The sequence below is a fragment of the Nematolebias whitei genome, chromosome 1 (genome assembly GCF_014905685.2).
Source record: "Nematolebias whitei isolate Nwh7 chromosome 1, NemWhi1, whole genome shotgun sequence".
In the NCBI taxonomy this organism is placed as follows: Eukaryota; Metazoa; Chordata; class Actinopteri; order Cyprinodontiformes; family Rivulidae; genus Nematolebias; species Nematolebias whitei.
In genome coordinates, this window is record NC_056498.1 from 61,749,088 (window position 1) to 61,761,718 (window position 12,631).

Genomic DNA, 12,631 nt, shown 5'->3' on the forward strand with positions numbered 1-12,631 from the left:
TATATATATATATATAATTTCACGAGTTTGTGCTTGCAGGTGCATACATGAAAAGAGTAAAAGAATGAGAACATTGTGTTTGTTGTTGTTGTTGTTGTTGTTTTAAACAGACTTTAATCCTCTCCAGCTTCATGTTGTCTGGCTGGTCGTGCACGCGCCAGAGCGTGCTTGTTAACGTATTTAGATGGGGCTTTGGGCGGTGGCCGCTGAATGAATAATCAAAGCGGTTTGGAGGTTGAGGGGGGCGGTGCTTGCTGTGTATTTACACTGGGCCCGCTCCGCCCTGCGAGCCGGGGAGATAGAAAACTGTCTGCGGGGCCGGAGGGATGGAACAAGTGGAAGGCGATGTTGCCGACAGGCACGTATTAATTACTCCGCGACACGCACTGCACCTCTCCGGCTCTGCCCTCCTCTCAGCACGCCGCGGCATCCTCCTCCTTTCTGCGTAAAGACGAGAGACTCGAGGGCTGCTGCCGCTGCGTTCGGAGCTTCATGGCCGCGACACTCGCGATGAGCGGCGGGCAGGAGGACCCCTTCTACCCGCTGCAGAAGGCGACCGGGTTCCCCCTGGAGGACTCGGCGCTGTTCGGCTTGGACTGCAAGATCCCCGACACGAGCAAGGCAGAGCAGCACGACTACACGCAGGTAAACATGTCAGAAATCCGAAGCGCTGTGCATGTTTGTGTCGTTTCTTTGAATGGGCGTGGCAGATGTGATCCCAGGTTGTTTATTTATTTATTTATTTATTTATTTGCTGGCCTCCGAATCCACCTCGGGTCTGTGAAGCAGCACAGAATGTATTTATTGCGCTATTTTCGGTGCGATAAGAAACGCGCAGGCTGCGAACAGCTGGACGTGCGTCCGATCCGTTCCGCCTGCAAACGCATTCACCGCATGTTGTTTTTTTTTTTCTGTGCCAGCCTGCCAGTTGGTCACCAGTTGTTGGTCTGTCTGTCTCTACCCCCCCCCCCCCCCCCCCCCTCCTCTTCTTTGACGCGCGCTCGCACCATCATACCGCGCTGACGACAACTGACTTCGGACAGAAATGTCCCGGCAACTCTGTCCCACTCCCCAGTTAGGGAGGAAACTTGTGCAGCAGAGGAGTAACAGCTGGTGGGATCAGGAGCCTCAAATAGCAGCCCATCCCCAGACTGCTGCTGCTACTGCTGCAGCAGCAGCAGGCAGGGAGACTTGGGTGTTTCCCCATTCCCTTTCATGATGCTGTTTCATCCTCTGCTGCAGGGCTTATCTGACTTTTAAAGCACAGCATGAAGGAGACCTGCAGTGACATTGAGCGGCACATGGCGGTTTTCTTTAGTACTATCACATATGTGCAAGTTTTCCATTTACGTGAAGGATTTATGTGTTTGTTTACGCCACACTGTTCGGTGTTCTGGTTCAGCGTTGGCCTCACAGAGGGCAGGTTTTTGAGTTCAGCTTGTCAGGCAGAGAGGGAATGTTGCAGCTGCCTACTGATGACTACTTGGTAAATGTTTTAGGAGTGACTGCTCTATCATTTTTTTTTTTTTTTGCCCTGGAAGCTCGCCATGACCTCCTTCTTGTCGTGATTTATGTATTCATGAATGTATTTTTGTTTGTTTCCCTCAGGTGAAGTGCGAGATGGACAGGTATCTCTCACCTCAGCCTCCTTCCTTTCCACCTCATGCAGACAACCAGCAGAAGTCGCACAGAGATGGCACGTCTGCGGTGGATCAGTTCTTCAGTGACGACCACACAGGGGCTCCCTACACCCTCAACATGAATCTTTACCTGCCTGACATGACCTACCTGAGTATGGGTTCGTGTGAGCAGGCGCGGCCCCCTCAGCACCAGAACCACGGCGGTCTTGCGCAAATCAAAACGGAAACTGCCTCGTCGTGTTTCTCCCCCGACCTTCAGCCTCACTGCCCCATCAGTACGAGCAGCTGTGGCACATCCAGGCACGGTCCTGGCAGCGTTTCTATGGAAACCTTGGCCATAAACATGTCGTTAACAGGGTTACCAGACTTCACCAGTGTTTTCAACCAGTCGGGCAGCGGTGGCGATCACCTGCCAGAAGTGTTCATCAAACAGGAAATGTCACCGCAGTACGAGCACGGCCTCCATCATGACAACAGTGGCTCGCTGTTTCAGCTCCTGAACTCGGGTTTGGATCATCACCCCAGCAGTGGCATGGAGGCTCGGCAGCAGCACAATTCCACCGCAATCCACACACCTTTCCATGATATGCCAGTACCACCTTCTTCTTCTACCCAGCAAAAGCAGACCGCCAAGCCGGCCTACTGCAGCCTGGGCAACAGGGTGTACACGCACCCTCACACGCAGCCGCACCCCCACTTCCTGCAGCAGCAGGCGCCCTACCTGCCGCCCTCCCCGCCAAACTCCGAGCCGGGTAGCCCTGACAGGCAGAAGGAGCTGCTCCACACCATGTCCCCTCCTCCTTCATACGCAGCCACGATCGCATCTAAGCTGGCGGGCGCCACCCCGGGGCTCGGACCAGGCCCGGGACCCGGCGGTTTTGCCCTGCCTATCTCGACGGTTCCCACACCGGTCCAAGGTCCAGCTGCAGTTCTTCCTCAAGTCTCCACAGCAACCACAACACAGAACCCCATGCCCGTGCGCTACAACCGGAGGAACAATCCAGACTTGGAGAAACGCCGGATCCACCACTGTGATTACCCAGGTTAGAACATACCCACCTCCATGTGTTTCTGCTGGCGAGCGTGTTTGATTTATCTCTGCACTGTGGCCGGGGTGATGTCTGGTCGCTCACAAAGGTCAACATTACAGCATTCAGATTCAGTTTAAGACTCCCATGATTTTTTTAAAAATTATATGCTTTGTTTGGACCTGCATTCCCAGACCAGGTCTCCAGGCCTGCGACACACTCTACTGTAATTGCAGTATTATAATAACGTAGAACTAACTAAGGTCTGAAAACCACTTTACTTGCCACCAGGAGCTCCCTCTGCGTCTTGTGGCGTCTAAATCACCGTAGGAATGATTGTGAAATGAGCCTGTGTGTACATGGGTGTGTTAATTACACAGACGTTCTGCTTTGGTCATTTGATCTTTTCTTTTTCCCGACACCATCATTTGCATGCATGCTTGAGATTGCTCTCTCAGGTTGACTTCATTTATTTTTTTTGAGCCTTACACAAAGTCACACTGTTGCAACGCAGTGTGCAGCCACCTTTAAAACTGGTAACGTTAACTAGCCTGTGGCAGCATGTAAACTAAGCTTTGGGCAAGCACCTGGAGCAGGTCAGGACACGTCTTCCAAAGTAAGATGAAGCAAATTCATCATTTCCATAAATCCACCTTTCACACAACTATCTAGAATTTGGTCTCAGGGAAACTGCTAAGTTTAATAAAGACAGTGCTTAAAAATCACTATTTTATCTCTTTTTGACATACGTGCAGTTTTCTGATGGCTCATTTAGGCACGTTTTTGTCTACAGCCACGTATGTTTTGAACACGGAGGCCTGTTTTTGACTCCTCCGTTTCATTCCAGACAACTTCTGTGTTTCATTAGTTCAAATTTCTTGCATACCACAGCTCAGTTTATTGGGTAAATGCATATCTGGCACATGCAGATTATTTCGCCTAAGCTGTTTGTGTTTGTCTTTTTTTGTCCTCAGGTTGTAAGAAGGTCTACACCAAGTCGTCCCATCTGAAAGCCCACCTCAGGACTCATACGGGTAAGATGTTCCTCAAATCATTGCAGCTTTTTTTTTTTCTTTAAGAGACAAATCCAAAAAAATGACACTGCCCACAAGGATTCAGATTACAGTATCCACACTGGCACTGTGTTGCTAGGCAGAGTTGTGTATTCGGCATGTGTGTGTAAATCTATCCTCATTCCCAGCCTCTGCCCAATATACTATTCCATCAAAACAGGTGGAAGTGACACACTTCTGCCAGGGGACGACTCTCAGACTATGTGGTCGGGGTTTGACATGTGGTGCCATCTTTCTCGGGATCACGTTACCGGATCGAAAATTGTTCAAATACACTCGTCTAGGTTTTTCCGCCACTGTTAATATTAGGCCTGTCGCGATAAACAATAAATCAATTAATCGCATCATAAATGAAAATTATCGACCTCATTTTCATTTATCGGCTTTATAGTTTCTTCGTGCCTCTTTCTACTGAAGACACTGGATGACAAGGCTCAACTCCGGTGCTCTTCACCGGCCCCTTCTGTCTCTTTTCTCTTTAAAATCTGTTTTAACCGTCCAAAATTGCATTTTTTGAATCGTTAAAAGCAGCTAAGCTGAGAAGCTAAGCTATGAGCTAAGCTAACAGGCTGACCTCGGGGGGGGGGGGGGGCGGGGGGGATCCTCCGTCTTGTCGAAGCTCCAAAATTCAAGGTTGAAACTCGTGCCTTCGTCTAAAAAGTTGTTTTTCTCTACAAAAAGAATCTGAGAACTTGTTTACTGATTTTTTTTTTTTATTAAAAGCTTTACGTGACAAATGCTATACTAAAGAGCTCAAACCACACAGAGCATCCGCCATTTTGAGAAACGAAGAGAGACCATGTCACGTCAAGGGGCATCCCTCTCATTTTTCTTAAAGGAACACGCTGCTTGCTCCCTCACTATCCATCCTTCAGTTCAAACAGTTTTTACTGCCATCCGGTGGTCGACAAAAGGTACTACACGCAAAACAAATGAAACACTTCTTATGTTATCGTTTATCGCAATAATTTCTGAGACAATTAATCGCCCAGCAAAAATTGTTATCGTGACAGGCCTAGTTAATATATACAAAAGCTTAAAACACATGAGCTCTTCATCTTCTTTTTCACTTTTAAGCTCCGTTTTTTTTATTTTTATCCATCCTTATCTCGATCACTTTCTCGTTTTATTTTTGAGCCATTTGGATTTTTTTGGGATGAGTAAAGTCAACAAACAAGTGCTTAGGTTTTGGGCCCCACCTTACTCCAGCTAAGAAAACAAAGCTTCTGTTGATATCTACGCATTCCTCGCTCATCTGGAAGTGCACGCAAAACTCACTCTTTCTTAGAAATTTTTTTTTTTTTTTCCTTTATGGATCTGAACGACTTGTTCAGAACGTCGGTGCGTGTTTGTGTGCGTCTGAGTTCATTTCAGTCTAAGGAACAAGACATGACAATAAAAATCTGGCGTCATTCGTGCCTCGGGCTGACTGTGGTTGCTGCAGTTATTACAGACCACAAGATGAGAGAACAACGTGTAAATGGTTGTATAGCAGCAGCTACATATCCTCTCTGTTTGTCAGCCTCTCTCGTTCCCTTTCATTCATCTAATCTATGCTTTATTTATTTATTTATTTATTTATTTTGTCGTGCTCCCACCTTCACCCTTCTCTGGATTTCCCCCTCCCCCCTATTTATTTCTATCTTTGTTACTCGTTCTCTTATTCACACTGACACACGCACTTCCTCACACACCTGTCAGTAATCTGTATGAGATGATTCCTAATGCGTTTGGGTCCCAGTGGGAGTTCCCACTCTAATCTCCATCAACATCCATTACCCTGATTGTAAGCGTGTTGCTCTATATGTGTGTATTTGTGTGCGTTTGAAAGCGTATTCAATTTTCCTCTCAATTTTTTATTTTTTTTTAATACATTATTTTCTGGATGTATTTGTTTTTCCTGTCCTCCTTTTATTGAGATCGGTTTCAGGTGTGTGCGCGCGCGATGCGACTGATCCAGTTACGGCTTTATTGTGATTGTTTCAGCGGCTCTTTAGAACCTGCTGTGCTTGTTTAGAGAAACGGTTCAAGCAAAAAACTAAAAGGGCCCATTTACAAATAGAAGCGAGTACTCGGCCTGCAGAGAACCACTTAAATGCTTCAAGCTGCAGCATCTACGAGCTCAACTTCTGCAACGAGGTTATTCAAAATCAATTTATATTTAACGTCCTTAAAATAAGGACTCTACACTTTGGCAAACCTAAATGAGTCAGCATGCCTACTTGAAATTTAATCTTTTTTTCTTCTCACGCAACTATTTCAAGTATTAGGATAGTATTATTTCAGGAATACCTGGAGAGATTCTGTCATTCTTTAAAAAACAAACACTTTTATTCTTTTTTTTATTTTTCTGCGTCTGTAAAAAAAAAACTTTTGTCTACTGAATTCAAGTCAGGTCACATATTTACCAGGTGTCATGTACTGGAATTTCTTTTGTTAAATGTCATTTTCGCATAACCATCCACAGGTTTTCATAATGCCATCTATAAAAACAAAATCTGCTGCCTTTTTTTTCATGACACTCCCACCTCTGTGCTTCATTATCAGTCACCCTGGTTGGATTCATGCTAGAGTAATTATAGACCAGTTCTAAACTTAGCATTTATTATTTAATATTATGTTTTTGTCTGAGCGCTAACTGAGCTTTAACTTTTTGTCATTAATTATTTAGTCTGTTAACAAAATATCTCTTGAACCAGTGGAGAGATTTTAATTCATTTTCAAAGAAATAATCATTGGATGCAACTCTACAGTTGTTAAAATTTTTGAGTTGATCCTTTTCAAGATGGCCGCCATAGTCAACCGAACAAGGAAATCACAAATATAACTATAAATCCACATATTTTGTAAATATTGTGCTGAAAGTTGGAGAGCTTGGAGCTGAGTTGTTCACAATACATACTCCCAAGTGATAGATATTTTGAGCATTTTTGCTTGAAACTTTAGCCTAAGTTGTCTAAGTCAACACTGTTCGTCTGTTAGCAAAATATCTCATGAACTACCAAACTGGTTTTAAAGAAACTTTCAGAGAGTAAGCGTTAGATTTATATCTACAACTGATTAATTCTCGAAGTTACTTCATTTAAAGATAGCCGCTACAACTAATTGACATTAACCAACACAAAAATGGCTAAAAATCAGTTGGTTTAACAAATATTGGGCTGAAGCTTGGCGTGGTAGTAGCTGAGAGTCATTCCCAACACTTAAACTGAGCGTGATCTCTCACAACAAGATAAATAAATGTTGTGGATTTGTCAAAAGTTTCATAACAAACAGAAATCTTGTGTTGGGGTCTAGTGGATTGAAACGAGTGGCAGTTTAATGGTTGAGAATCAGGCCTTAAAGGAAAGAGGTCGCACTAGTTTAGCTAAACGCCTGCAGCTCGAGGCGTGGAATGACAGCCATCTATAGCCAAGAAACCAGCCAGGAGCAAAGATAGCCACTCCAGAGCTGCCACCGTGAGAAACTTGCACAGTACTAGTGTTGGAGTAGCTCAGAACGCCTGAGTGACAGTGTTATGACTGTATATGCTGTCGGACAACTGGAATTTTCAGTAAAGCCTGTTCTCCCAGTTTCTCCACCTGACTGCATGAGTCATTTGTCTGTGAATGAGCTCGTTTCATTTTTTTTATTTTATTTTTTGAAAATCAAATCTCTTCAGTACGTGCACGTTAACACGGTCTGTTCTCCACTGTGGAAGAAGCTGAACTGCAAGCTTGGTGTTGTTTCAGCTCACCTGCACACACTAACGTCTTCCTCTCCGTCCTGCAGGTGAGAAGCCCTACAGGTGCACGTGGGACAGCTGCGACTGGCGTTTCGCTCGTTCCGACGAGCTGACGCGTCACTACCGGAAACACACGGGCGCCAAACCCTTCCAGTGCGCCGTCTGCTCGCGCTCCTTCTCCCGCTCCGACCACCTGGCGCTGCACATGAAGAGACATCAGAACTAGCGGCGGCGTTTGCACATCGACGCGTTCGACGGCGTAACGTGCAAGCCCTGTCGTCGTGCGCGTGGAGCTGAAGCGGCGTGGTGCGGGGAGACATGGCCCGCTCCTCCTGGTGCTGCCATCACATGCTCCACGCTACGGTAGCCTGACATGTTGCTCTTAACTCAAAGTGGGACAATTAAGAGGTTGTAAAGTAGGAAAAGTGGCCAAAGTTTGGTCTGTTAACCTTCAAGTACACTTGGTTTCAATTTCTTTGGACAAAATTCAAAGAAAACACGCCATAACAAAGAAAATGGTAGCTCCTAAATGTGTTCCAGACTGTTTGGACTCTCTCCTGTAACTGGAATGAAAGCAGCAGAACAACATCATCTGTCTTTGTTGTAATGTAGAACTTCTTAAGAGACGAACATCTTTGTTTACTCATTGGTGTGTTTGTTTATGTAACTGCATTATCCAGATTTTTTATTCTTTTTTTTTTTTTTAAACCAAATTCGTACATTTGCACTAGAATTGATTATCTCTCAGCTTTTTTTTTTAAATCTCATGCACCACTGGAACGATCATTATCACTACTGGACTGGCTCTTTGTGAACGCCATTCAAGTCATTTCTGTTCTGATATTAAAAATTTAAAAGCATTTATTCTCTCGAGACACAGGAGATAAAGCGGGGAGGTGAGGGGCGATATAGATGGAGACTGAAAGTTTTTTTTTTTTTCTTCTTTTATAGAGAGATCTCCGGATGACTGAGTAACGTAGGGACATGGACGGATAGTAAGAGCAGCAATTAGGTGATCAATTATTTAGGTTGTCTTTTCGATGGACTTCTACCCAGAAACATGTAAGCAGAGCGGATCTTAGAGATCATTCAGTTAAAACGGAAGCAACTGGACTGGATGCACAGCTTTAGTTAAAGCATCTCCAAAAAATGAAATTTATGTGCATTTGTGCCACCTTTCATTTTGTTTGAACATTTTAACCAAAGCATCATCTTCATCATTATCACCTTACGAAGTGCCTCCTTTTCTGGTTAAGGTGTTTCTGTGTTCGTGGTAGTTAGTGCAGGCGGTTCGGTTTGAACACACGCGGTGCTGTTTTAATTTCGTTTAAAATCTCGGGACTCAGTTTGAGGGTGAGAAAAAAAACATCTCATTAAAACCCCGTAAAGCTGACCGTCTCCAATGTAATATAACAGCTCAGTTCTGACCACTTCGCAGACATCCTCACATTGTGTGTACTAAAGTGACTCGTCTCTGTCCTGTTTTCAAGGAGGGTTTTCAGCCTCTTAAAGGTACTCATTGCAATGTCATGAAGACCGGTCAACAAATATGTTGCACAGAAGAAAAAAAAATCTGCCCAAATTTGTGACTGGATGCCACCTATGGAAAAAACCAAAGTGATGGAAAATAAGTCAACATCCATGAAAAGAGACACTTGGGAGGACAAATCTAACAGTTTGATATATAATGTATTTATACTTCGATTTGTTGACTAAATGCAGATTTAAAGATGGATGACAGTGAAACTGTAAACTTACCAGTCTAGAAGATGCTTGTTTAAAGGCTCTCTTCATGGTGCTTCACTCGATCACCGATATTTATTCTTGTCCGTTTTCTTTCTGGATCTTCCTCTTTTTCTGTGTTTAGCAGCAAATTCACCTTTATATTCCCATTTAAATGTCTTCTCTGGGATTCAGTTTCACCATTTTTGTTTACCTGCACAGACTACCAGCCTAATGTACGTGTATGACAGGACTCGAGCTGATTCTGCTTTGTTTACGTGGAATGCAGACCCTCATTTCGGAACTGCAGATCAATACATCTGGAAAGCTGTTGGAGTAATCGCTTTCAAACTGCCCCATTTTATACAATTCAAAATAACCTTTTTATTGAACATTTATTTTCATACTTTGCAATGAGTACCTTTCGCTGTGTACACAGTCCTTCAAATGTGGACACATGCTCCGTTAAAGGACAGGTTTGCTTGATTTTTTTTTTTTACCTTTTGGGAAAATGTTCTTCTTTTGGATGATTTTTTGTTTGTTTGTTTTTCCAGAGAACAATGGTTTTTATTTCACATCACTTGCACTGAAATTCCTCTTGGAAGAACATTATAATAGAACATCTGACCCTACCTTTAGCAGTAGCCTGAAATACTTTTGTTATAGTTTGAACAAAATCTAACCACCTGTTAGGATGTATGGGGCTTTTTTTTTTTTAAGTGCTCACTAATCAGTGCACACTGAAAAATCATATAGAAACTTTAAATAAAATTCATATTCTGTACATTTTTGCTTGTATCTGGTCTTAACAGGAAGTTGAATTATGTCATTAGGCAATAACTCGTGAACCTGTCCTTTAATGAGTGTTTAATGGTGTGATTTAGCCTGAACCTCTAACTGTGTTTGTTCATTCACTGCAGGTAGCGTAATAATAATATAGCACTGTAATGTATCAAGGGAAATCCGACTATTTATTTAATTGTGTAGAAGCTGGGATTGAACAGGTCATCTGTTTTTATTTCCCAGCAAAAAATGCCTTAATGTAAATATATGCACTGTAAATAATTTTGTTCCATTTTTATTTTGTAAACAATAGGGCAGAAAATAAGGAAAAAATTGCCCCGCATCCAAAAATGTATGAGCCTTTTTCTTTGTTTTATTTTATTTTGTCAAAACTATTTTGATGCCATCATTTTATATAATGTCCTTCCAACAACTTTTTTGTAGCTTTTAATTTCTCCTTCCATGGTAAACGTTCCAAAGACAAAAGTTGTTTGTTTTTTTCCTTCAACTGAGTGAAACCGATGCTAAAAATAAAGTCAAAGGACACTTTTACAGATGCGTTCCTCGTTCTGAATTTGACATGAGATAAGCGTTCTTTCTTTTATAACCTGCTAACATGTGGCAATGATGCAAATATGTGCTTACAGTTAGTGGTTTCTCCATGAGGTTCAGATTGAAGCGAAGGCATGCTGTGCAGCTAGAAAACAAGGTGCCTGAGGGATATTAAAAACAAGTCTGGTCACGGCTTGAATAAAACAAACGACACAAAACAACACACAATCTAAAATCATGACCAGGATTTCTGTGCAAGTTAAGCCACTTCTGTTTTTCTTTGAGATTAAAAGCTGACATTTAAGGAGTTACTGCGAGTAAAGAGCAATAAGATGTGGAGGAAGAGGTGAAGCAGTCTCATCCAAGACCTGCAGGTAACCTGCAGTACCCTTGCTGATCAACAAACATTAGTCCTTTGATATCCCAGCAAGAGACAATGGACAAGAAAATAAATCTGACCACCGCTCGGGGGACCGGAGGGGAATCCCACTGCATTGAAACGGACATTCAAACATGCACACGGCACCATATGTTCTTGGTTTAAGTCATAAATGTGACCCGGGGTCTCTGTTGTAATCCACCTCAGATGTCTGAAAAAGTAAGAGGCCGAAGGGAAGATAGAGAAGAAGTGAAACGCAGAACAAGCTAAACAAAAAGGGTCTCTGGAGGGACCCAATCAACCACTTCCGTCCTCCTACGTCTCCTCTCCGTGTCCTCCTCCGCTTCTCTTATTTGATTTCATTTCTTTTTCTTTGTCTTTTCATGCACCGTGTCCCCCCCTTTTTTTTTTTTTTTTGCATCTCGGTGGAAAGTATTGTATGAAAGTCCAGGGGCTCTGCTCCGGAGGTCAGAGTGGAGACAGTTCTCATACCCTCATCGTTTCTCCTCTTTCAAACAATGCAGGGTTCCTGCTCTAATTAAACCTTTTAAAGACGCGTCTAATTGTTGCTCAACACTGAAGAGCAAAGGCAGACGCAAATTATTTTGTCCACACGTGCTCGTTAGCAAAATATTGTCAGAACTGCTGAGCAAATCTTTACAAAAATTGCAGAAAATAATCATTTTATGTACATCTACAACTTATTAACTTTAGTGGTCAACCTGATTCAAGATGGTTGCTACAGTCAACTGACCTTAGAAAACACAAAAATGCCTACAATTCAGACAACTTGGCAAAAAGTGTGTTAAAATTTGGCGTGAATGTAGCTGAGGTTTGTTATCAACACATACCCCAAGCAATACTCACTTCTCAAGAGCTACATTTAAAACTTTAGCATTAACTTTTGGAGTCATCCCTGCTTGGCTGTTAGCAAAATATCTCATGAACAAGAAGACAGATTCTAATGAAACCCTCAGAAAGTAATCACTGGATGTACATCTTTAACTGAATAACCTTTGAAGTCCAGTCAGTTTAAGACGGTTGCTAAAGCTAATCAAGCTTAGATAACACAGAAATGGCTATAACTAAATCAACAGACACTGAGCTAAGCTTGGGTCTGGTAGTGGTTGAGGATAATTCCCAAAACATACTCTGTGTGTTACAACAAGATTGTTTTCTAAAACTCTGGCATAAAAACAAATGCATTGCTTCAAGAAATGCTAGTCCTTTTGTTTCACACGTGCAGTTGGTTGCTTGTTGAAAACTCGTGTTTTTAATTTGCCAAAGCTTTGCATCGTGCTGATAACAGGTATTTTTGTTGAAGTCCGGCAGCCGTGATGAGTGAGTGGGAGCTACCGGTTCATGTTTTTGGATCAACTAAATTAATGTCACACATCTGGAAGAAGGCTTTTGCCTGCTCCACCCTCCGCTGTGCTGCGTTGGTGTGATTCCCAGTTTTCCTCTTTCTTCTTCTTCTTTTTTTATGTACATGTGTTTGTGAGTGTGCATGTTGGTATAAAGTTTCCAGTGCACCTCTCGAAAGAGACCACCCACTCAGAAGACCAAAGAGTGACCACTGGTACACCAGGACACACACACACATACCAGTATCTATGTATCTATCTATGTATCTATGTATCTATCTATCTATCTATCTATCTATCTATCTATCTATCTATCTATCTATCTATCTATCTATCTATCTATCTATCTATCTATCTATCTATCTA

General features: G+C 42.8%; 1 protein-coding gene across 1 annotated transcript; it reads left to right on the top strand.

The window, feature by feature from the left end:
- Positions 1–298: 298 nt before the first annotated feature.
- klf5a (Kruppel-like factor 5a) lies at positions 299–7,891 on the top strand. Its single transcript, XM_037686207.1, has 4 exons — positions 299–645; positions 1,609–2,683; positions 3,643–3,702; positions 7,513–7,891. The coding sequence occupies exons 1-4, from the start codon at positions 493–495 to the stop codon at positions 7,689–7,691; spliced, it is 1,467 nt and encodes a 488-aa protein (XP_037542135.1). The 5' UTR covers positions 299–492; the 3' UTR covers positions 7,692–7,891.
- The last annotated feature ends 4,740 nt before the right edge of the window (positions 7,892–12,631 follow it).

Excerpts from the sequence above, each read along its gene's own strand:
- klf5a (XM_037686207.1), top strand. The coding sequence starts at position 493 with ATGGCCGCGACACTCGCGATGAGCGGCGGGCAGGAGGACCCCTTCTAC. Across the intron at positions 646-1,608 it reads AGCAGCACGACTACACGCAG|GTGAAGTGCGAGATGGACAG; the intron begins GTAAACATGTCA and ends TGTTTCCCTCAG. Across the intron at positions 2,684-3,642 it reads CCACCACTGTGATTACCCAG|GTTGTAAGAAGGTCTACACC; the intron begins GTTAGAACATAC and ends TTTTGTCCTCAG.